The sequence below is a fragment of the Triticum urartu genome, chromosome 2A (assembly GCF_056163025.1).
Source record: "Triticum urartu cultivar PI428250 chromosome 2A, HENAU_Tu73, whole genome shotgun sequence".
Taxonomy (NCBI): Eukaryota; Viridiplantae; Streptophyta; class Magnoliopsida; order Poales; family Poaceae; genus Triticum; species Triticum urartu.
The window spans coordinates 86,508,749-86,535,365 of NC_141874.1; the positions used below are offsets into that span (position 1 = coordinate 86,508,749).

Here is a 26,617-nt window from a genome sequence, read left to right on the forward strand (position 1 = left end):
CCCGCGCCGTACCCCTCAAGCGCGGAGACGAGAGAGCCCCGCCGCCGCCTACGACGGGCGGGCTTTGCCCGCTCGCGCCCTCCGGCAGCGGCGAGGGAGGAGGGAGTGGGGGAGGGAGCGACCGGCGGCGGCGCTAGGGATAGGCCCCCCGGACGCCCACGGGAGCGTCGCGGGAGGAGCGTTCACATTGATTCAATTCAACCATGGCGATCAAGAGATGCGCCGATGCCCGGGCAACTCCTCCTCGGCCGCCGACGGCAAAGCGGGCTCTCCTCTCCTCGCCGCCGCCGCTGCCTTACCTCCCTTCCGACGTCATCCTCGCCATCCTGTCATGGCTGCCGCCCAAGTCCGTGCTCCGGTTCAGGTCCGCCTGCAAGGCCTGGCGGGCCATGCTATCCGACCCAGGTTTCAATGTTTCATCGCCGCCCACCTCGAGCGCTCCAAGACGGTCCGCCCGTCGCTGCTCATGGTGCCCTGCGCGTACGACCCCGACGACATCCAGAGGAACAATGAGGACAGCGCCTTCGACGTGTCCTTCTACAGGTACCGCGCCGGCGGCGCCGAGGAGCCGGTGCTGCTGCACCGGGAGGAGCTGCCGCGCGGGATCGCCCTGTGGAGCAGCCCCCTGCACTGCGACGGCCTGGTCCTCATCTCCACCATGAGAGAGGAGGAGCTGGCGGTCTGCAACCCGGCGACGAGGGAGTTGCTCGCCCTGCCGGAGCGGAATCAGAAGCACTGCGTGTACACGTTCCCGAGGGCGGGGCTCGGGACCTCGGGTTCGACCCCCGCAGCAAGAGGTACAAGGTGGCGAGGTTCTTCTACCAGCCGCTCGCCGACGGCCTGGCGTGCAGGATCGAGGTGCTCACCCTCGGCGCCGACAGCGCATGGAGGCAGACGGCGGACCCGCCGCACTGGATCTGCGGACGAACTCCGGCCCACGTCAACGGTCACATCTACTGGACATGCGACGGCACGCCAGCCCACCCGGACCCGCCGGACCTGTTCCTCCGGTTCAGCCTGGCCGACGAGGAGTTCAGCCTGGTCCCGTTCCCGCGCGCCGTCTGGTCTCCGGCCCGCCCGCCTCGCGGAGCTGGGGGGCGAGCTGTGCTGCGTCTGCTTCGGCTACAGCAACCTGGACGTCGAGCTCTGGAGCTTGAGCCTCGACGGCGGGGTTGACGGGAAGCCCGAGTGGAGATGGAGTCGACGCTGGGCCACGGGCCCACGGCGATCGGTCCTGATCTGGTCGCGGAGCTGGCCGAGTGCAGGGCTCTGAGCCCTCCCAGAGTCGTTCTTCACGAGGGGGCGTGGCTTCTGACGGAGGAGCGGAACGTGCACCGGTACGACGACCGGACCGGTGAGATCGAGAAGATTTCTTCAGGTGTTCCAGACGCGAGGTGCCGTTATTATAGGTCGGAGAAGGAGGTGGTTTTGCATCTGACTAATTACGTCGAGAGTCTAGTGCGGATTAGATGACTTGACCACTTGGGTAACTTGGCCAGGTAACTTGTTCCCTTTTTTTGGGTCCAAAGATCGTCTGTGCTACTCCTTTTCAGGGTCACGAAAATAGTCGCTTCCTTTGTGCCAACTAGGAAAGTTGAGGCCTTCTTTGATTCGTAGGACAGAAATACCATGAAAATAGAAAGACCAAAGAAAATGAATGTATCTTATTTTCTATAGGGATTGAGATGACATTTGATGCATGTATGATTTTTTTTCATTGAGTCTAGGGGAAAGCAGTGGCTGCACCCATGTTTGGTGCACCAACTCAATGAACAGTAAAATAGAAAATAAATAAGAAAATGAAACTTTGTGGCATTGATTATGAGCAAATGCTTTACAACCTTGCAAAGTTTGGTCACCAAAAATAACAATGAATGATCTCCATATGAAATGAAATACAAACTCTTGCTCTGCATCCACGTTTCAGATTTTATATTTGAGCACAAACTTTGTTTTTTTTTGTATAGAGCTCCTCGGATGTCATTTGCCCACAAACTTTTGTAAGCACCTAAAACATTTGCTCATAATGGAATCTGCAAAAAAAAATAGTTTGTTTTGCTAAGTTTTTTATCATGGGTGTAGCGGGAGTGCAATGTTCGTAGGTGTAGAACAACCACACTCTTGAGTCTAGGCTAGTGTATTTTTTTTTAAATGTGAATGATTTGTTTTTATCCTACATAGGAATAGGAATCTGTTCGTACAAATCAAAGGGCTTAAAAAAACATTTTCTACAAAAATTCCTATGAAAATTCTTGTCAACCAAAGGAGGGCTGAATGTGTTTTCTAAGTTTAATCGAGCATGCCTATGTGTCCCAATAACTCATTATCTCTGTAATTTTTTTTCGAAGTGTCGGGTTCAATTCAAAAGAAGACAACTTTCACTAGGTTCAGTTTTGCCACTTCTGCTGCATAACGCAAACGGCTGTCTCAGCCTCCCAGGTATGAAGTATCAGCAGCAGAAATTTTAGAGCATTGGAGGAGAGTCAGACATAGATAGATTTACGAGTCTCATTCATATACCAGCATCAGAAAATCCAGAGCATTGGAGGAGCTACACCATTTACAGAGTCACCAGCGACATCTCACCACAACGGCGGCACAGTGACCAGGCCACTGGCCAGCCAGCTCTTTCAAAGCAAAGAAAAAAAAAAGAGATTTACTTTCAGCTCTACCACATCAGTACCACTATATATATTGGAGAACTGCAGATAATCAGATATAGTACATTGAAGCTGTTACATGCAACTTGAAATACATGGATAGAACTATACGGCCATGATAAGTACACTACATTTGTAGGATAAATAAAACTCTATTTTTTTAACATAGACATAGGTATGATCATGACGACATCTCTAGTCACTCAAGTGTGTTTACGAACACGTTGAACAGGAGCTTCCAGCCACAGCTTGAAGTAATCTTGGCATCGGTGGCATCCTGGTTTCAACCTGTCCCTCAAGAATCTGAACCACCTCTCCCATTGTTGGCCGGTCGAATTCTTCATCTTGTATGCACCAACACGCAACCTTGCAAGCTAGTTCAACCTCAGCAAGATTGACATCACCTTGCAATTTGTGATCTACTAAACTCTTGATGTCTCCTTCAAGAAGCTTACGCGCGGCGTGCACGGGAAAAAAAACACCAAGGTCCCCACCGCTGGAACATGATGCATCCGAGTTTCTCCTTCCGGATATTATTTCCAGCAACACCATCCCATAGCTATAAACATCAACTTTTGCCGTGATAGCAACACCATAAATCCATTCAGGGGCAAGGTACCCTATCGTGCCTCTGGCTGTGGTCAGTGCTCGACTGAAATCCCTTCCCAAAATCTTTGCCATCCCAAAATCTGCAATTTTAGGAACAAATAAAGCATCGAGAAGTATGTTTTCTGGCTTGACATCACAATGTATGATGTAGTCTCGACAGCTCTCATGCATGTATGCTAACCCTCTAGCAACTCCAAGGGCTATCTGATACCTGGTAGTCCAATTCAATATCGTGGAATCGTCTTTAAAAAGATGGATGTCAAGCGACCGATTTGGCATGTGTTCATAAACCAGCAGTCTTTTCGGACCATGGCAGCAAAACCCGACTAGCTTGACCAAATTGATGTGTTGGATAGCTCCAACCGAGCTCACTTCGGCTCGGAATTGCTTCTCTCCTTGATATGCACCTTCAAGCATCTTCACTGCTATGGCATGAGAATCACTTAGAAACCCCTTGAACACAGAACCAAAACTACCTCCCCCCAATTTATCAGTGAAATATTTTGTTGCTCGTTGCAAGTCAGTGTATTCAAATGCAATGATTCTCCCCCCATCACTACCGTAAGTTTTGCGAGGAGATCTCTTCCTTTTGTTTCTCCAAATCATTAGGAGGAGGCCGAGTCCAAATAAGCCTAGAGCGGAAAGGCCTGTGCCAACCACAACTCCAACAGTCTGCCTTCTGTTATTTTTCGAACTTTGAACATCTTGAGCAGAAAGGCGAAAGTAAAGTGTTTCTCCATCTGAATTCTTCGTTGTGCCACCACATTGTAATTGTGCTATGTTGATCAATTCGTGATGCAAGATATAGCATCCTTCATCCCCGAAGGAATAAGCAGTGCAAGAGCAATTATTCAGGCAAATTTGTGCACACTCTTCGGCGCTTGTGGCAATCTCTACTTTGCTGGCATTTTTGGGCAACCTAACACATGGCAAAGAGGCGAACTGATCTGTCGAGTAGGTTGTGTTCTTGTTAGTAATACAGTGCAATGGAGTTTTTCTCAAGCACCCAGCGGTTCGATCTTCTAGCTCCCAATCCAGAGGAGATGTTATGGTGAAGCCATCCATGCAGATGCAGTTTGGAAGGTCGTCATCGTTGCAGATTGTGAAAGGTCCACAAACCGCGTAGACATCACACTGAGCTTTTGGTTGGTTGTAGGCCAGTATCCAATCTTGCAAGCCCTCATACCAAACGTACCCCTTGGCCTGACCAGAGGCATCAATTACATGCCGAAAAACCGCATTCTCGTCGGCTAAGCTCTCAACGACATACTTCTCTCGTTCATTGTCAACAAAAGTCAAATTGTAAGAAGCCTGGTTTGGGGTATTATTCCCAGGATACGACACAAAGGAGTTCCCGTTCCACACACCGCTTGACCAATATGACATGGAGGAGTCGAGCCGTGTAAGCAAGAACTGGTCTGCACCGCTGGGGTCTAACCCGTTGCAGTACGCACCACTAGCCGGGCTGACCCTGTTTTTCCATGAAACCAGACGACGATCCAGGCCGGTTAGCCTGTCGAATCCAAGCTTCGCCCCGGGTAAAAGTGTATCCGTGGGGTCGTCAAAGCTTTGCCACAAGATGTGCGACGAGTTTGAGGAGTTCCTTAGGATGAGGTTTCCATTGCTCAAGAGCATGGCAATGGTGCCGTTTCTTTTCACGTTTGCTTGGGTGGACCAGAATATGGACTTGGTGGAGCGGTTTTGGATGACGAGGTTGCCATCGGTGGAGATTGTGAGTTGCAGCGAGGTGGTGTTTTTGATTGGCTTCTCTCTGTTCGCAACCCAAGCGGAAGCAAATTTGGGGACTGTGTTGAACCATATGCCTAGGTGCCAGCTACTGGTGCTCTGGGGGGATTTGGTGCTGCTTGTGTCAAAGAAGCCGAGCGCGTACCTGCCGTTTTCGGAGACGAGCTTGTCGCCGACGGCAAGTGCTTGGCCGGGTAAGATGGTGGCCGTCGCGGCGGCGAAACTTGGAGGGGCGCTCAGGTAGAAGAAGAGTGAGGTGAAAGCTATGAGGAGGAGAGGCATGATGAACATAGGGAGTGAGCGAGCTTTGCGCTGGGAATTCGGGGTGGATGCTCTCGCTGCGGAGCGGTCATATATAGCAAATCAGTAAGCATCTGTGGTGAAGTCAAGCAGACTAGATCAGAATAATCGGGTGGAGGCTTGGAGCGGTGGATGATCAACTGCCTTGCACCCTTGACTTCCTTGCCAAAATGTGGTCTAGTCTTCCTTGCCAAAAAGAAAGTGGTCTAATTTTAAAAAAAAATTGCCGTGGAATGGTTGGTGCAAAGTATAGGGAAGAAACATCGGGGTGGGCTCGTTAGAGATTTTTTTTTTCTTTCAAAAAGAGGTTTATATATCTTCGGCCACTGCATCAATCAATCCACACAATCATTTATTAAAACGAATAGAGAACATTTCAGCAGCCAATCAACGACAAGTTATAAAACAAATAAAGCAATAGGCACACCCGGTAAAAAAGACAACATGACTAAACACCTATCTTATTATTAAATTGTCATTCAAATTGGTTGCATGTAGCCGTGTTATTGTCTTTCATTGGTTGCACCCAAAGGTCATAATTAAGCCCCCTCGCTTTCACATGATGTAGTAATGATCACGTATAGATCCATCCAGATGCTCGGTAGATAACCTAGAAAAAAATCATAATATTTGTCTTTATTAAACATGCAATCGTTCCGACAGTTCCAAATAACCCAAAATAATGCACAAACTCCCACACTAATTCATGCCAATTAACAAACATACTGGCTATACTATTAAGTGAAGGTACCTTACATGATATGTATTATTTGTAATAACTTGGCTAGTTGGTACTTAAAAGATAAATGTTGGATCATTCTCTCTTGGTCACGGAAACAACAACGTTTACTTCCTTCTCACCTACGTTTTGCAATTGTCCTGTATTGGAATCACACCCTTATAGACAAACCACATAAAAATCTCGATCTTTAAAGTCACATTTGTTCTTTTGGATATGAATAGACTCAGGGATTGATCCAGTATTAATCAAGTCCATATACATAGATTTAACTGAAAAATACACCTGAAACATAAATAGTCCATCTGAATGCATCTGGCTCATTAGATAAGGCGACGTCCATCAACCTTCGAACTAAATGCATCCACTGATTCCATCTTTCCCTAACATGTGTTCGACTGAATTGGATATTTAGGGGAAATGATCTTAATATTGTACTCACAAATAAAGACGCTATACAATATTATAAAGCGGTGATACTACAAGGCTAGAGGTGTCTTTACCAGCCAAGTACCCTCTCACAACCTACTTGTACGCTCATTTTCAATAATATAAACTTCCACCTATTAAAAAAGGCGACCTTAGGGCATCTCCAACGCCGACCGCGCCGCTTACCGGTGCAGGCGACTGCCGCGCATTCAAACGACACGATGGCTGCCCGTCCGTCCGTCCGTCGTCCGCATTGATGGCACGCGGTTGCCGAGGCGTCTCCTCCGGCGCCACTCATCTGTCCGTCTGCCGCCCACCACCTCCTCTGTGGCACCCTCGCCGGTGCATTGCACTCTGACCATTGGCGAGGCCCGTGCCCATTATATGAACATGGTGCTGGAGGAGCGGGAGGAGTAGTTCTGGGAGGTGCAGGCCGACGCCAACTACAACCACGGCCTCCTCCAGGAGCATCTGCAGGCGGAGGAGCAGGTCACCGTCGGCATGGCGGTCACGCCGGACGCGGACCTGGCGGAGCAGGAGGTGCTGCTTGAGTCCTATCGCTCTGCCCGCGAGATCCGCCTCGCCCAGTGGCGGTACCGGCAGCGGGCAGAGGCAGCGGCCGTCGGCATGGAGCTGGAGGACGACGCGAGCGAGGCGTTGTTCGGTGACACCGGCGATGAGGAGGTCGCGCCCCGGTACCATGACCATGAAGAAGCCAACACGTCGGCGGGCGACGCCGGTGGCGAAGAAGAGTACTGCACGGTAGGTCGCTGCCGCTCGGGTCCCAAGAAGGCCACCGCTCCTCCCCTCCCGTCGATGCCAAACTTGGTGGGCTCAGCATCGACGACCAATTAGTCGCTTGGCGGCGACGTTGAGGCGGACAACTTCACTTCCTAGGGCTCGGGAGGCGGGGGTCACGGAGGCGGGGCTGGAAAAGGTGAAGCTTCCGTTCTCTTGGTTGATGGCCAGAGATGGGGACCGGACACCGACGATCATTTATATTAGCCCGCCTAGGACCGCTTTCATGTATTTGTAATAAAATCTGTCATGTTTATATGAAATATGGCATGTTTATATAAAATCAGGCCATGTTTATATGAAATCCGCACTTGTTTGTACGAATTTCATCCGGTTGGTTTGAGTTGTTGTGAAAATGCATGGGCTAGTGTTGGATGGCTTCCTCTCGCATCCATGTCCGCGGACTGGCCCCCCTGTCCGCGGACGGATGCGGGAGGTTTTTTAGGGTTGTCGTTGGAGATGCCCTTAGTTCTCATAAGAACCTTCCAAAAGAGTGAATCATTTGGCTGTGCCATTACTTGTGATAAGGCCTTGGAAAATAGATACTTGCTTCACAATAACTATATCTATACCCCTCCTCCCCATATTATAACTGATAAAGCCATTTACTAAGAAGAAACCTATTTGTAACCTTCAAGTTTTCAATACACAAACTCCCTCGGTCCTTTGGCCTACACAGTATATCTCACTTAGCCAACCTAGACTTCAGTTTATGCTCATCCCTTTGCCCAAGAACCGTGATTTATAGAAGTCCAATCTTAATCGTAAGCAGGGGATTATGAGTATGAGCCAACCCACATAAGACATAAGCTTGCCCTTCCAACAAGCTTCTTCTCAAAACATTCCTCACTACATTTCCCTCGTTTGTTCATTAATTTTCAGTACTGAATTGGAATCCCTTAGATAACTAAACAGTAGTGATCCAATCTCACAACCAAAGAACTGTCTGTAGTTATTTTGTTCCTCTTTGACGCGTCCAAAGCAAAACAATTCACTTTGTGGAAGTTTATTTTGGGATAGGACTATTGTTCAAAAAGACACAAAACCAACTTCATATTTCTCGCCTTGGCCATATCATGCCCCTTGTATCGCTCACATCGGTAGAAGGAGAAATTTTTGTTCCCATTCCACACTGGCTAGAACCCGACCCAACTTCTCATATGTTGGATTCTCCAAATTATTTTCCCATGTGTATTGCCTGTTAAACGTAGCATTGTAGAGATAGACTAGGGATAGATGTTTAAGTGGTTTCGGTGGATATAACCGAACTCTTCCTCTCTCTTATCCCTTGCTCTCCAAGCAATGTAATCTTAACAAACTCTTGTATGCGCTGTTATCGAGGGAGGTGCGCCCCTGCCATATAAACATGCAACGCGTCCCTCTAACGAGGTAAGACGCTTTCCGCCTGTCGCACATGGTAATCAGAGCATCCCTCTTCCAATACATCTAGCTTTCCAAATCTCCATTAGTGCCTAGCATGTCTTCCTCCGGCTTCTCCCAGATCGGCCTCAACAACCAGGTCACGGAGAAGCTCACCCGTACGAACTACGTACTGTGGCGCGTCCAGATCACGCCATAGCTAAGGGGAGCTGGCGTCTTCGGCTATGCCGACGGCAGCACGCCGGAGCCAGCCCGCTTCCTTCCTGGCAAGGACAAGGACGGCAAGGACTCCACCGAGCCCAACCCTCTCCACCCAATCTGGGTCCGGGAGGATCAACAAGTACTCGGGTACCTGCTCAACAATCTCTCCAAAGAGGTGTTGGTGCAGGTGACCACGATCACCACGACGCACGTGCTCTGGACAACCCTGGCGGCCATGTTCTCCTCGCAGTCGCTTAGCCGCATCAACAACATCCGCACGGCTCTGCTTCATGCGCAGAAGGGAACCCAGCCGGTCGCCACCTTCTTCGCCCACATGCGCGGCCTCACCGATGAGCTTGCCGCGGTCGGCAAACCTCTCCAAGACGACGAGATCGTCTCCTACATCATCCACGCGCTGGACATGGAGTACCAGCCCCTGGTGTCGGCCCTCGACGCTCGCACCTCTCCCGTCACCCTGGATGAGTTGTTCACCATGCTCAGCAACTTCGATCAGCGCATGGCACTCTACCAGGGGTCGGGTGGTTTCAAGTCCTCCGCGAACGCCGCCTCTCGTGGCCGCGGCAGCCGCCACGGCGGCCCTCCTCGCGGCAAGGCCCGATCTGGTGGCGGCGGCAACTCCTCAACTCCACGCGCCGGCCGTTCCCTCTCCACCAACTCTAAGGGACGCGGCGGTGGTGGCGGCCGCGGCTCCAACAGAGCGCGTCCAGATGCACCGCGCTGTCAGATCTGCGGCAAGCTCGGGCACAGCGCTCGGGACTGCTGGTACCGCTACGACGACGATGATGACTCCGACCAGGACGAGGACAAAGTGGCTGCCGCTGCTGATGGCTCCTACGGCGTCGATACCAATTGGTATGTCGACAGCGGGGCGACCGAACACATCACCAGTGAGCTCGAGAAGGTGACCACGCGGGAGAAGTACCGCGGCAAGGACCAAATCCACACTACCAGTGGAGCAGGTATGAGGATTCGTCATGTTGGTCATACAGTTATTAAAACTCCCCATCGCAAACTTCATCTTAGAAAAATCTTGCATGTCCCTAGTGCTAGTATGAATCTTCTCTCCGTTCATAGAATTGCCATTGATAATCATGTCTTTCTAGAGTTTCATCCTTTTTCTTTTTGATCAAGGATCAGGCAACGAAGAAAGTACTCTATCGAGGTAGATGCGTTCAAGGGCTCTACCCATTGATTCCGGAGCGCCGAAGATTCAATAAACAAGCCTACGGTGTTGCCAAGCTTTCGTCAACCCGGTGGCATGATCGATTAGGCCATGCTTCTTTTTCTTTAGTTGAAAGAATGCTTAGGAAAAATAAGCTCCCGTTTGTTGGTGAGCGCAATATTGAAATAGTTTGTGATTCATGTCAACGTGCTAAGAGTCATCAATTACCCTATCCTATATCAACTAGTGTGTCTACAAAACCATTGCAATTAATTTTTTCTGATGTTTGGGGTCCTGCCCCTAACCCCGTTGGTAGACACACTTATTACGTGAGTTTTATTGATGACTACAACAAGTACTCCTGGATCTATCTTCTTAAGAAAAGATCAGCTGTCTTTCAAGTTTTTCAAAACTTTCAAGCTCTTGTTGAGCGCAAGTTTGACAACAAGATTATTGCTGTCCAATCAGACTGGGGGGAGAGTACGAAAAGTTGAACTCTTTCTTCCAAAATCTTGGTATTTCTCACCATGTGTCATGTCCTCACGCTCACCAACAAAACGGGTCTGCCGAATGCAAACATAGACACATCGTTGAGGTAGGACTAGCTCTCTTAGCCGGTGCCTCCATGCCCCTCACGTTTTGGGATGAGGCTATCCTCACAGTTGTCCACATCATAAACATGCTTCCTAGCCGTGTTATCAACAATGAAACTCCAGTAGAGAGGCTCCTTCACGTTAAACCTGACTACAAGTCACTTCGTGTGTTTGGTTGTGCGTGTTGGCCCAATCTTCGTCCCTACAATAATCGCAAGCTCATGTTCCGCTCAAAGCAATGTGCTTTTCTTGGCTATAGCCCGCTTCATAAAGGTGTAAAGTGCCTTGACATCTCCACTGGTCGTGTTTATATTTCTCGCGATGTGATCTTCGATGAAACCAAGTTTCCTTTTGCTGATCTTCATCCTAATGTCGGCGCTAGACTTCGTCAAGAAATACTTCTTTTGCCACCTCATCTATCCGGCCTTGATCACGGGGGAGAAAATAATTGTGATGATTCAATGATGACTAACCCTCTTAACCATGTGCATGAGCTTTGTGATGTTGCGGGAAAAACGGAAGTGAAAATAGAGAAGAAAATGATGCACAAATTACTCCCCAAGTGCCATATTTCATGTGTCACGATGGGGGGGAGCAAATCTGCCTCGGAGTGCGCCTGATCCGCCTCGGGATCATCGCAGGAGCAGCAGCGCAGGCAATCTGCGCCGGGATCTGATGACCCACAAGTATAGGGGATATATCGTAGTCCTTTCGATAAGTAAGAGTGTCGAACCCAACGAGGAGCAGAAGGAAATGATAAGGGGTTTTCAGCAAGGTATTCTCTGCAAGTACTGAAATAAGTGGTAACAGATAGTTTTGTGATAGGATAAATTGTAACGAGCAACAAGTAACAAAAGTAAATAAAGTGCAGCAAGGTGGCCCAATCCTTTTGTAGCAAAGGACAAGCCGGAACAAACTCTTATAATAGGAAAAGCGCTCCCGAGGACACATGGGAATATCGTCAAGCTAGTTTTCATCACGTTCATATGATTCGTGTTCGATACTTTGATAATTTGATATGTGGGTGGACCGGTGCTTAGGTGTTGTTCTTACTTGAACAAGCATCCCACTTATGATTAACCTCTATTGCAAGCATCCGCAATTACAACAAAAGTATTAAGGTAAACCTAACCATAGCATGAAACATATGGATCCAAATCAGCCCCTTACGAAGCAACGCATAAACTAGGGTTTAAGCTTCTGTCACTCTAGCAACCCATCATCTACTTATTACTTCCCAATGTCTTCCTCTAGGCCCAAATAATGGTGAAGTGTTATGTAGTCGACGTTCACATAACACCACTAGAGGCTAGACAACATACATCTTATCAAAATATCAAACGAATACCAAATTTCACATGACTACTAATAGCAAGACTTCTCCCTTGTCCTCAGGAACGAACATAATTACTCACAAAGCATATTCATGTTCATAATCAGAGGGGTAATAATATGCATATAGGATCTGAACATATAATCTTCCACCAATTAAACCAACTAGCATCAACTACAAGGAGTAATCAACACTACTAGCAACCTACTAGCACCAATCCCGGACTTTGAGACAAGAATTGGATACAAGAGATGAACTAGGGTTTGGAGATGAGATGGTGTTGGTGAAGATGTTGATGGAGATTGCCCTCCCCCGATGAGAGGAGCGTTGGTGATGACGATGGTGATGATTTCCCCCTTCCAGAGGGAAGTTTCCCCGGCAGAACAGCTCTGCCGGAGCTCTAGATTGGTTCCGCCTCGTGGCGGCGGAGTCTTGTCCCGAAAGGTTGCTTCTTATTTTTTTTCTCATCGAAAGACTTCATATAGGAGAAGATGGACGTCGGAGACCCACCAGGGGGCCCACGAGGTAGGGGGCGCGCCCTAGGGGGGGCGCCCCCCACCCTCGTGAGCAGGGTGTGGGCCCCTTGGCCTTCATCTTTGGCGAGGATTTTTCTTTATTTATTTTAAGACGTTCCGTGGAGTTTCAGGACTTTTGGAGTTGTGCAGAATAGGTCTCTAATATTTGCTCCTTTTCCAGCCCAGAATTCCAGCTGCCGGCATTCTCCCTCTTTATGTAAACCTTGTAAAATAAGAGAGAACAGCCATAAGTATTGTGACATAAAGTGAAATAACAGTCCATAATGCGATAAATATCGATATAAAAGCATGATGCAAAATGGACGTATCAACTCCCCCAAGCTTAGACCTTGCTTGTCGTCAAGCGAAAAGCCGATAACAATAAATATGTCCTCATGTTTAGAGGTAGAGGCGTCGATAAAAATAAAATACGGACATGAAGGCATCATGATTATTGTCATAACAGCAACATATATAGATTTTGTCATATGATTACTTATATTCAAGTGATGCTCTATTCACAATGCAAAAGTATAAATCATAAACCTTATTGGGCTCCGACAAACTATAATCTCAGTCATTGAAGCAATTGCAATTTATCATAACATCGGAAAGAGTCTATGTCAGAGCTAAAAAGCAAGTCCACATACTCAACTATCATCTAGTCCTTCATGATTGCTAACACTCACGCAATACTTGTGGTTACGGAGTTTTAATCGGACACAGAGAAAGATAGGGGCTTATAGTTTTGCCCCACAATCTTTTACCTCAAGGGCAATGTCAACAATAATGGTTCGTGCTCCCCTACATCCAACTAGATATATATATCATGTTCTTTCCAACATGCTGAGCTTGCCAAAGGATAAAATGAAAAAGAAAAGGTGAAGATCACCATGACTCTTGCATAAGGTAGAAGATAATAATAAAGGATAGGCCCTTCGCAGAGGGAAGCAGAGGTTGCCATGCGCTTTTATGGTTGGATATATAAAATCTCAATGCAAAAGAACGTCACTTTATATTGCCCCTTGTGATATGAACCTTTATTATGCAGTCCGTCGCTTTTATACTTCCACATCACAAGATCGTATAAAGCTTATTTCTCCTACACCAATCAATCATACATATTTAGACCAATTTTTATTGCTTTGCACCGATGACAACTTACTTGAAGGATCTTACTCAATCCATAGGTAGATATGGTGGACTCTCATGGCAAAACTGGTTTAGGGATTTTGGAAGCACAAGTAGTATTTCTACTTGGTGCTGAGAATTTGGCTAGTATGAGGGGGAAAGGCAAGCTCAACAAGTTAGAGGATCCATGACAACATACTTTATCTCAGATATAAGAAATACATAACTCATTACATTGTCTTCCTTGTCCAACATCAACTCTTTAGCATGTCATATTTTAATGAGTGCTCCAGATCATAAAAGATGTCAATGATAATATATCTATATGTGAAACCTCTCTTTCCTTATTACTTCCTATTAATTGCAACAATGACCAAAGCTATCTCTGCCAACTCCCAACAACTTTTAATCATCATACTCTTTCTATGTGAAGTCATTACTCTCAATAAGATCAATATGAACTTGTTGTTTCTTTTTATTCTTTTTCTTTATTCACCCAAAATCATGGCAAAATAATCAGGCCCTTAACTCAACACTAATCTTTATTATATATAGCTCATGGACTCGATTACAAAGAGAGATCATAAAGCAAAACTCAAAACTAGATCATGCCATAAACTTTATTCTACTAGATCAAGATACTACTAATAGGATCGAACTAAGAAAAACGGTAAAGATAGGAGATGTGATTGTGATACGATACCGGGGCACCTCCCCCAAGCATGGCAGTTGCCAAGGGGAGTGCCCATACTAATGTGATTATATCTCCTTGGTCGATGAAGAAGGTGGTGGTGATGGATAATCGCACATCGAGCGTAAGACGTCCTCCAGCTTGCGGATAATGCCCTTGAGTGCGACAATATGCTCCTTCAACAAAATATTTTCTTGTGTGAGATACTTATTCTGTATACGAGCTAACTCAATCATCTTGAAAGCTTCGATCTCACTTGGGGTAAGAAGGTTATGATCAAGTTGAAGGATGTCTTTTGCTGCCGGAGCTTGATCCTTCATGGCCTTCTTGATCCTTTCATCCTTGTTGACCTTCGTGGGTTCTTCCCCCTTCAAATCCATCCTCATTAGCCAAGCATCGTTGTCACCATTGTTGGAGGAGGGGGACGACATGATGCCTGGCCTTGAAAACCCTGACAGAAAACAGCTCGAAACAAGAACAGAGGAGATTTGCGTGATACGGGGGTCAAAGCCTTCGGGAGAATATATAATGAATTTTTACCGACCAAAATACGTATCGTACAAGAAAACGAATTCCGGAAGGCACACGAGGTGCTCACGAGGTAGGGGCGCGCCCAGAGGGGTAGGGCGCGCCCAGAGGGGTAGGGCGCGCCCACCACCCTCGTGGGGCCCTCGTGTCCTTCCCGGACTGCTACTTATTTTTCTATTTTTCTAAATATTCCAAGACGGAGAAATATTGCCTTAGAAATTGTTTTGGAGTCGGCTTACTTACCGTACCACATACCTATTCCCTTTCGGAGTCTGAAACGTTCTGGAAAGTGTCCCTTATGTATTCCTCCGGGGTTATGGTTTCGATAATATTGGTTTCAACATTTATGGGATTACCTGAGATATAATGTTTGATTCTTTGACCGTTTGCCACCTTCGGATTTGTGCCTTCGAAGTTGTTGATTTTTATTGCACCGGAACGATAGACCTCCTCGATAACATAGGGGCCTTCCCATTTAGAGAGAAGTTTTCCTGCAAAAAATCTTAAAGAGAGTTGTATAGCAATACATAATCACCTACATTAAACTCATGCTTTTGTATCCTTTTGTCATGCCATCTTTTAACTTTTTCTTTAAATAACTTGGCATTTTCATATGCTTGGGTTCTCCATTCATCAACTGAGCTAATATCAAATAACCTCTTCTCACCGGCAAGTTTGAAATCATAATTGAGCTCCTTAATAGCCCAATATGCCTTATGTTCTAGTTCGAGAGGTAAGTGACATGCTTTTCCATATACCATTTTATATGGAGACATACCCATAGGATTTTGTATGCAGTTCTATATTCCCATAATGCATCATCAAGTTTCTTGGACCAATTCTTTCTAGACCTATTAACAGTCTTTTGAAAAATTAATTTGAGCTCTCTATTGCTCAACTCTACTTGACCACTAGACTGTGGGTGATAAGGAGATGCAATTCTATGATTAACATCATATTTAGCAAGCATTTTACGGAAAGCACCATGAATAAAGTGTGAACCACCATCAGTCATTAAATATCTAGGGACTCCAAACCTCGGAAAAATAACTTCCTTAAGCATTTTGATAGAAGTGTTATGATCAGCACTACTAGTTGGAATAGCTTCTACCCACTTAGTAACGTAATCAATAGCAACTAAAATATGTGTATATCCATTAGAGGCAGGAAAAGGTCCCATATAATCAAAGCCCCAAACATCAAACGATTCAATAACAAGAGAATAATTCATAGGCATTTATTGACATCTACTAATATTACCAATTCTTTGACATTCATCACATGACAAGACAAACTTACGGGCATCCTTGAAGAGAGTAGGCCAATAAAAACCAGATTGCAATACCTTATGTGCAGTTCTATCTCCAGCGTGGTGTCCTCCATAAGGCTCGGAATGACACTTGCCTAGGATCTGTTCCTGTTCATGGTCAGGTACACAACGTCTAATAACACCATCTACTCCTTCTTTATAAAGATGTGGGTCATCCCAAAAGTAATGTCTCAAGTCATAGAAGAATTTTTTCCTTTGCTGGTATGTGAAGCTAGGTGGTATAAACTTAGCAACAATATAATTAGCATACCATGGAGTACTACAAGAAGTACTTATAACATTTAATTGTTCATCAGGAAAGTCATCATTAATAGGTAGTGGGTCATCAAGAATATTTTCTAACCTAGATAAGTTGTCTGCAACGGGGTTCTCATCTCCCTTTCTATCAACAATATGCAAATCAAATTCTTGTAGCAAGAGAACCCATCTAATAAGTCTAGGTTTAGCATCTTTCTTTTCCATAAGGTATTTAATAGCAGCATGATCAGTGTGAATAGTTACTTTAGAATCAACAATATAAGGTCTGAACTTATCACAAGCAAATACAATTGCTAAAAGCTCTTTTTCAGTAGTAGCATAATTTCTTTGAGCATTGTCTAGAGTCTTACTAGCATAATGAATAACATTTAATTTCTTATCAACTCTTTGCCCTAGAACAGCACCTACATCATAATCACTAGCATCGCACATAATTTCAAAGGGTAAATTCCAATCAGGTGGCTGAACAATAGGTGCAGAGACTAATGCTTTCTTAAGTATTTCAAATGCTTCTACAAAATCATCATCAAAGACAAATGGTATATCTTTTTGCAATAATTAGTCAGAGGCCGAGAAATTTTTGAGAAGTCCTTAATGAACCTCCTATAAAATCCGGCGTGACCAAGGAAACTTCTTATACCTTTGATGTCCTTGGGACATGGCATCTTTTCAATAGCATCAACCTTGGCTTTATCAACTTCAATACCTCTTTCAGAAACTTTGTGCCCCAAGACAATACCTTCATTAACCATAAAGTGGCACTTTTCCCAATTCAAGACAAGATTAGTTTCTTCACATCTCTGCAAAACTCAATCAAGATTGCTCAAGCAATCGTCAAAAGATGAACCATAGACTGAAAAGTCGTCCATGAAAACCTCACAAATCTTTTCACAAAAGTCAGAGAATATAGCCATCATGCATCTTTGAAAGGTAGCAGGTGCATTACATAAACCAAAAGGCATACGTCTATAAGCAAAAGTACCAAAAGGGTAAGTGAAAGTAGTCTTTGATTGATCTTTAGCCGACACAGGTATTTCAGAGAAACCAGAATAGCCATCTAGAAAGCAATAATGTGTGTGTTTGCATAACCTTTCTAGCATTTGATAAATAAAAGGTAAGGGGTGATGATCTTTCTTAGTAGCTTTATTTAATTTGCGGAAATCAATTACCATCCTATAACCTGTGATAATTCTTTGTGGAATCAATTCATCTTTATCATTAGGAACAACAGTAATACCTTCCTTCTTAGGGACACAATGGACAGGACTTACCCACTCACTATGAGCAACGGGATAAATTATACCTGCCTCCAGAAGCTTGAGTATTTCTTTTCTTACCACTTCTTTCATTTTAGGATTCAGACGTCGTTGAGGATCACGAACTGGTTTGGCATCTGCTTCCAAATTTATTTTATGTTGACATAGAGTGGGACTAATGCCCTTAAGATCATCAAGAGTATATCCAATAGCAGCACGATGCTTCTTCAGAGTTTTCAATAATCTTTCTTCTTCATGCTCTGAAAGGTTAGCACTAATAATAACATGATATATCTTCTTTTCATCAAGATAAGCATATTTAAGATTATCAGGCAACGGTTTAAGCTCAAACACGGGATCACCCTTGGGTGGAGGAGGATCCCGTAAAATTTCAACGGGCAAATTGTGTTGCAGAATAGGTTCCTGTTTAAAGAATACTTCATCTATTTCCCTTCTTTCATTCATGAACATATCATTTTCATGGTCTAGCAAATAGTGTTCTAAAGCATCACTAGGAGGTACAGCAATAGAAGCAAGACCAATAATTTCGTCCTTACTAGGTAATTCTTCCTCACGATGTTGTTTACTAAATTTAGAGAAATTAAACTCATGAACCATATCATCCAAACCAACAGTAACAATATTCTTAGTGCAGTCTATGGTAGCATTGACAGTATTTAAGAAGGGTCTACCAAATATAATGGGACAAAAGCTATCTTGTGGAGAAGTAAGAACAAGAAAATCAGCAGGATATTTAGTTTTCCCACACAAGACTTCAACATATCTAACAATTCCAATTGGTGCAATAGTATCTCTATTAGCAAGTTTAATAGTAACATCAATATCTTCTAACTCAACAGGTGCAATTTCATTCTTAATTTCTTTGTATAAAGTATGCGGTATAACACTAGCACTAGCACCCATATCACATAAGCCATGATAACAATGATCCCCTATTTTAACAGAAATAACAGGCACGCCTACCACGGGTCTATGTTTATCTTTAGCACAAGGTTTAGCAATTCTAGCAGTTTCACCTTCGAACTGAATAACATGCCCATCAATATTATCAGACAAGAGATCTTTAACAATAGCAATATTAGGTTCTACTTTAACTTGCTCAGGAGGTGTATAAGTTCTAATATTGCTTTTATGAACAACAGTTGAAGCTTTAGCATGATCCTTTATTCTAACAGGGAAAGGTGGTTTCTCAATATAAGAAGTAGGAACAATAAGATCATTATAAGTGACAGTCTTTTCTTCAACTTTAATAGGTGCAGCTACTTTTACTTCTATGGGAGGATGATATTTAAACCACTTCTCCTTAGGGAGATCAACATAGGTAGCAAAAGATTCACAGAAAGAACCTACTATCTCATAATCAAGTCCATATTTAGTGCTAAACTTACGGAAAATATCGGTATCCATAAAAGATTTAACACAATCAAACTTAGGTGTCATACCTGACTCCTTACCTTCGTCGAAGTCCCAATCTTCAGAGTTGCGTTTAATTCTATCCAATAAATTCCATCTGAATTCAATATTCTTCATCATAAAAGAGCCAGCACAAGAAGTATCGAGCATGTTCCGATTGTTTTCAGAAAGCAGAGCATAAAAACTTTGCATAATTATTTCTCTCTGGAGCTCATGATTGGGGCATGAATATAACATTGATTTAAGCCTCCCCCAAGCTTGAGCGATGCTTTCTCCTTCGCGAGGCCAGAAATTATATATATAATTGCGATCACGATGAACAAGATGCATAGGGTAATACTTTTGATGAAATTCCAGCTTCAATATTTTATAGTCCCACGATCTCATATCATCACATAGCCTATACCATATCAATGCGTCTCCCTTCAAAGATAAAGGAAAGACCTTCTTCTTAGCAACATCATCGGGTATACCTGCAAGCTTAAATAATCCACAAACTTCATCCACATATATTAAGTGCTCATCAGGATGTTTTGTTCCATCTCCTGTAAAAGGATTAGCTAGCAGTTTTTCCATCATAGCCACAGGAAATTCAAAATGAGTTTCATTAATAGGTTCAGTAGATTGAGGAGCAACTCTTTGCTCTACTGGACAGGGTGAAGATACCCCGAACATGCCCCTCAGAGAATTACTTTCCATAGTAACAAGTGACAGTAAATTTCAGCACACTATATAAATTTTTCCTTACCAAATTCCACTTACCAAAGGCGCTACACTCCCCGGCAACGGCGCCAGAAAAGAGTCTTGATGACCCACAAGTATAGGGGATCTATCGTAGTCCTTTTGATAAGTAAGAGTGTCGAACCCAACAAGGAGCAGAAGGAAATGATAAGCGGTTTTCAGCAAGGTATTCTCTGCAAGTACTGAAATAAGTGGTAACAGATAGTTTTGTGATAGGATAAATTGTAACGAGCAACAAGTAACAAAAGTAAATAAAGTGCAGCAAGGTGGCCCAATCCTTTTGTAGCAAAGGACAAGCCGGAACAAACTCTTATAATAGGAAAAGCGCTCCCGAGGACACATGGGAATATCGTCAAGCTAGTTTTCATTACGTTCATATGATTCGCGTTCGATACTTTGATAATTTGATATGTGGGTGGACCGGTGCTTGGGTGTTGTTCTTACTTGAACAAGCATCCCACTTATGAGTAACCTCTATTGCAAGCATCCGCAACTACAACAAAAGTATTAAGGTAAACCTAACCATAGCATGAAACATATGGATCCAAATCAGCCCCTTACGAAGCAACGCATAAACTAGGGTTTAAGCTTCTGTCACTCTAGCAACCCATCATCTACTTATTACTTCCCAATGCCTTCCTCTAGGCTCAAATAATGGTGAAGTGTTATGTAGTCGACGTTCACATAACACCACTAGAGGCTAGACAACATACATCTTATCAAAATATCAAACGAATACCAAATTCACATAAATACTAATAGCAAGACTTCTCCCTTGTCCTCAGGAACGAACGTAATTACTCACAAAGCATATTCATGTTCATAATCAGAGGGGTAATAATATGCATATAGGATCTGAACATATAATCTTCCACCAATTAAACCAACTAGCATCAACTACAAGGAGTAATCAACACTACTAGCAACCAACTAGCACCAATCCCGGACTTTGAGACAAGAATTGGATACAAGAGATGAACTAGGGTTTGGAGATGAGATGGTGATGGTGAAGATGTTGATGGAGATTGCCCTCCCCCGATGAGAGGAGCGTTGGTGATGATGATGGTGATGATTTCCCCCTTCCGGAGGGAAGTTTCCCCGGCAGAACAGCTCTGCCGGAGCTCTAGATTGGTTCCGCCTCGGTTCCGCCTCGTGGCGGCGGAGTCTCGTCCCGAAAGGTTGCTTCTTATTTTTTTCTCATGAAAGACTTCATATAGGAGAAGATGGACTTCGGAGACCTACCAGGGGGCCCACGAGGTAGGGGGCTCCCCCCACCCTCGTGAGCAGGGTGTGGGCCCATGGGCTTCATCTTTGGCGATGATTTTTCTTTATTTATTTTAAGACATTCTGTGGAGTTTCAGGACTTTTGGAGTTGCGTAGAATAGGTCTCTAATATTTGCTCCTTTTCCAGCCCAGAATTCCAGCTGCCGGCATTCTCCCTCTTTATGTAAACCTTGTAAAATAAGAGAGAATAGCCATAAGTATTGTGACATAAAGTGAAATAACAGTCCATAATGCGATAAATATCGATATAAAAGCATGATGCAAAATGGACGTATCAGGATCCGCGCGCGCTGACGCGCCAGAACCGACAGCGGGTCCGCCCGCCCGTGCGACTGGCAGCGACTCCGCGCATGCCACGCGCCCGTCCGCAGCTGGAGCTGACCCCGCGCCCGCTCCGCACCACTCAGCACCCGATAACTAGCAGCATCCGGGTGGTCGAAGCGGCGCGCGCTTCCTAGACAAATCGCGCTGCTACAAGCGGCGTGTTGAGGCGCGGCTGACGGACGCTGAATCCGGTGCAGATTCACGCGGGCCCACGCAATCGCGTGTGCCTGACGAGCCGGTCGGGAGGCCGGGATCTTCTGCAGCGCCTACAGCAGCTGGTTCACGGGCCGAAGCCACAGAAGATCCGGGGCGAGCACGAGGCGAATCTGCCTCAGAATCTGCAGCGCCCAGATCTCGTGCAGCGTCCGGAACTCCTGTTCCTGATTCAGGATTTTCTGTGGCTGCCGATCCTGCTGCACCGTCACAACGACAAACACGACTACGACAAGGTGTGATCAAACCTGTTGATTATAAGCATATAACAAAGTATGGCCTAGTTTGTTCTACAGGTGAACCAGGTAAGCCAACTTCACTTGAGCAAGCACTTGATGATGAAAAGTGGAAAAAGGCAATGAAGGAAGAATATTTGGCACTTGAGAAAAATAACACGTGGCATCTAGTCCCTCCACAGCAAGGTAAAAACCTTATTGATTGTAAATGGGTCTTCAGAATAAAAAGGAAATCTGATGGAACCATTGACCGGTACAAGGCAAGACTTGTTGCCAAAGGGTTTAAACAACGGTATGGAATAGACTATGAGGACACCTTTAGTCCCGTTGTTAAAGCTGCAACCATACGCCTTGTTTTGTCAATTGCTGTTTCTAGGGGCTGGAGTCTCAGGCAGCTAGACGTGCAGAATGCGTTTCTGCATAGCGTTCTGGAAGGGGAGGTCTATATGAAACAACCTCTTGGGTTTGAAGATGAAAAAGCACCCTCATTTGTATGCAAACCTGACAAAGCACTTTATGGGTTAAAGCAAGCACCAAGGGCATGGTACTCACGCCTCTGTCATAAGATGCAGACACTTGGCTTTGTTCCTTCCAAGTCTGACACTTCACTGTTCATTTACAATAAACTGAACACGTCCATATTTGTTCTCATTTATGTTGATGACATTATTGTTACAAGTTCATCTGATGAAGCAATAACTGCATTGTTGAAGGATTTGAGTACAGATTTTGCTCTTAAGGATCTTGGAGATCTTCATTATTTCCTAGGGATTGAAGTGAAGAAACATGATGATGGACTTCACCTCTCTTAGGAAAAATATGCCACTGATTTGGTGAAAAAGCCTGGCTTGCAAGGTTGTAAACCCTCACCCACTCCTTTGTCAAGTTCTGAAAAAATGTCTCTTACAGAAGGTACACCTCTCAGCAAAGAGGACAGCACTAAATACAGGAGCTTAGTTGGTGCATTACAATACTTAACTTTGACAAGACCTGATATTTCTTTTGCTGTCAATAAAGTATGCCAGTTTCTTCATGCACCCACCACTGTTCACTGGACTGCTGCTAAACGTATAGTTCGATATGTCAAAGATACCTTGAGCATTGGTCTTAATTTCAGCAAGTCACCATCTACCTTGGTTAGTGCCTTCTCTGATTTTGACTGGGCAGGCAGCCTGGATGATAGGCGTTCCACTGGTGGATTTGCAGTGTTCTTTGGTCCCAACCTGATCTCATGGAGTGCAAGGAAACAGGCAACTGTGTCTAGATCTAGTACAGAGACAGAATACAAAGCATTGGCAAATGCAACAGCAGAAATTATATGGGTTCAATCTATTCTTAAGGAACTTGGTGTGAAAAACACCAAAGCTCCATGTTTGTGGTGTGATAACCTTGGTGCTACCTATCTGTCTGCCAATCCTGTGTTTCATGCCAGAACAAAACACATAGAGATAGATTTCCATTTTGTCAGAGAAAGGGTTGCTAACAAGCAACTTGACATCCGGTTTGTACACTCTAGAGATCAAGTTGATGATGGATTCACCAAGGCTTTGCCCACACGGAGTTTTGAAGATTTCAAGCATAATCTCAACTTGATGAAGTTGTGATTACGGGAGGGTGTTAAACGTAGCATTGTAGAGATATACTAGGGATAGATGTTTAAGTGGTTTCGGTGGATATAACCAAACTCTTCCTTTCTCTTATCCCTTGCTCTCCAAGCAATGTAATCTTAACAAACTCTTGTATACGCTGTTATCCAGGGAGGTGCGCCCCTGCCATATAAATATGCAACGCGTCCCTCCAACGAGGTAAGACGCTTTCCGCCTGTCGCACATTGCCTACCTATGAGAGTTATCTTTCTCAAGTCCAGGATTTCAATGATGACATTAAACAGACCATGGACCATCAAAATTATCTATTCTTCTCTTCCTTCCTACCTGCACTCGGTAAGTCCGCCTCCATTTTCCGCTGGAGCGCGCCCATTCGTCGCCGTCGACGTCACACAAGAAGCAATGTGATCCTCGTTTAGAATGATCATGATCTGATTGTACTTAATTAAAAGTCCCTAATCGTGTTGTCATGTAGGCTGTAGCTGTTTTCCAAAATTACGGCCATCTCTTTTTTTATTCAAGTTTGACTATACATAGTATATTAATGTAAGCATGGTGATCAATTCATCCACAAGAACTTTTGATTGTCTCAATGAAGGGAAAAAAAAGAGCTTAGGAAACCACAAAAAACACTAGAGCTTAGGGACAGAGACAAAACAACTGCAACATCAAGGGGCATCATCTGAGTTAGACACCATAGCGCCAAGGCCCAGAGCAATTAGGCTTGGCCCACGTGCAACCAAACTGACAATCACTCGTCGAAGAGAACTCATCAATGTCGAATGACTCTTCCGCCTCATCCTAGAAACATCATGGGCTATAATTATTGTGTGAAAAACATCATGAAAGGTCTATCTTTGACTTCCGGGCGATGCCCGCCAAAGTGCTCAATGTGATGACACTTGCGATGAAAGCGTTTTTTTACATGTCCAGCTATGCTTTCATCTTTTGCTCAACATCCTCCACTTTGCTCACCTCTCGCAACTCACCAAAAGCCTCCAACAACCTATGCTCCGCGCGTTTGGCCGCCAGAATGTTGCACGCCTTGTTCTTCTTTTCCAGGCGCCCATCATCCTTCTCCCCGTGCAAAGGTGTCGAGGAACCAAGCAGAGATTGTGGAACCGCATAAGTAACCTTTTAAAAAAGTCCTCCAGAGATAATGGTGGTGCTTTAGCCTGCGCCACCTCCGTTGCTCACCTCAACCAGAACGTCAGGCTTGTGTAAGGCTCCCTCCATGTACTTCGTGTTGAAACCAAGCAACTCCTCTGAACTAAAAATCGGACCCCCTACCAGCATCCGCACATCACCTACGCCCCCACACGTCAACCCGTCGTTCACGCTTCACGGTTCGTGACAACCAATGAATCCCCTCCCCGAGGTGCCATAGCGTTGTCCGGGAAAGGTTCGACGTTGTGAGGCCACCTCCACCGCGCGACCCAAAATGGACGTCCGTTTTGCCCGGATTCTGTCCGTTTAGGTAGGGAGATGGGGTCGTGTCCGGACGTGTCCTGGGATGCGGTGGCCGTGCGCCCAACGCGCGGACGCATCCCGGCCGCATCCTGTCCGCGTACGTTTTTCCTTGCAAGTCCTTTAACTTTTTTTTCATCATTCATTTTTGGTACATGGAAATACATCACCAATTTTTGACTAGAAAAACAAGACCAAAGAAAACAAGAACCACAAGAATACATTTTAGAAGATATCCAACTTCCATAACTGTTCCTGTAAGTTGGATTAGTGCCTTCTCGATGCATTCATTGTTGATCTGCGGAGGAGCCGCCTCCATCTTGCGTGTTTCTTTCTTCTTCGAGTCTAAAGAAGTAGACGTTGCTTCCTCGCATCTAGTCTCGTGTCTAGCCTCTAATCTAGCAACACGTGCACTTGTCTCATCAACAGTCACTATGCTAGCTAAAAGTGCACGAACATCTACTAAATTGCGCTCTATCAATATATCGATGTACTCTTCTTCCCAATACCAAAACTTGCATCCATTCTACACAACAAAATTTAAAGTTAGCACAACTAGTCAAATCTAGAGCACAAACCGAAGCTAAAAAGAGCACATACCCGATCGTTTAAGCACTTGATGAACACCCATCCGGGATGTTCCGGCGTTGTAGACACGCGGCGCACGACCTTCTTTAGGCAGTGGTCGCACTTAATGAGCGGCAACGGTGCGCCGACGAGCTTTTGGGCTAGCACCGAGCCCGGCCGACCGCCATTCGTGTATCTGCCGGCGGACCACCGACGGTGTAGATCCGAGCGGCTAGAGGAGGAGCCACTGCCTGCATGTGGCTTTGCGGCCCTGCCATGGCCTTCCGGGCCGGTGCCCGGCCAGTCCATGGCCTACCATAGCCGTGCGAGCTCAAGACCGACCGGATCCGCCCCAAATTCGGCCGGCGGGTGCGCAAAACAGGTGGCCGTGGTTGGGTAGCTCGGGGGCGCCGAGGGAAAGGGGCTGGGCGAGCGCGCGTCCGAGCTGCACAGCGACAATGGCAGCGGCGGCGGCGGCAAGGGGAGAGTGGGGAAGAGTGGAGAAGAATAGAGGGCGTGCGGCCGAAGGGAGGGAGGGGCGGATAAAAAAAGGCTGTCCCTGTGCCACCGGCGGGCGGGCCAGGGGAGAACACGCGGCCCGTGCGTCCGTGTGCTGTCCGTTTCACCCCAAAAGCGGCTCAAACTTGGGCCGGGGATGAGTCAAAAGCGGACAGAAAATGGACAAAAGTCAGTTTACACCCGTGCTAGGCCGTCTGGTTCGTCCGTTTTACTCCAAACGGACGCGCTCGGATAGGATGGGGTCGCGCGTCCCTGGAGTCCCTGGGAGTCCCTGGAGTCTCTCCGCGTGGGACTACTTACGGACTCCAGGGAGTCGTTGATCAATTCATCCACAAGAACTTTTGATTGTCTCAATGAAGGGAAAAAAAGAGTCTTCTAGTTGACGTAGCTAGAAGCCGACGGTATCTTTTTATGATGATGATATAGTAAAGCTTATGTCTTGTGTTTTTCTTCTTCACATTGTATTAATGCAATTCTGATGAATTCATCCAGAAGAGCTCCCGATGCTCTTAGAGAGAAAAGTACTTCAATGGACAGCGAATAGA

General features: G+C 45.5%; 1 protein-coding gene and 1 pseudogene across 1 annotated transcript; one reads left to right on the forward strand and one right to left on the reverse strand.

Moving 5' to 3' along the window:
- Window positions 1-203: 203 nt before the first annotated feature.
- LOC147983966 (F-box/kelch-repeat protein At3g44120-like) lies at window positions 204-1,473 on the forward strand (annotated as a pseudogene).
- Window positions 1,474-2,655: 1,182 nt separating this feature from the next.
- On the reverse strand, window positions 2,656-5,494 carry LOC125535863 (G-type lectin S-receptor-like serine/threonine-protein kinase At2g19130). The gene has a single exon (XM_048698932.2). The coding sequence runs from the start codon at window positions 5,304-5,306 to the stop codon at window positions 2,874-2,876; it is 2,433 nt and encodes an 810-aa protein (XP_048554889.1). The 5' UTR covers window positions 5,307-5,494; the 3' UTR covers window positions 2,656-2,873.
- Window positions 5,495-26,617: the final 21,123 nt, after the last annotated feature.

Excerpts from the sequence above, each read along its gene's own strand:
- LOC125535863 (XM_048698932.2), bottom strand. The coding sequence starts at position 5,306 with ATGTTCATCATGCCTCTCCTCCTCATAGCTTTCACCTCACTCTTCTTC.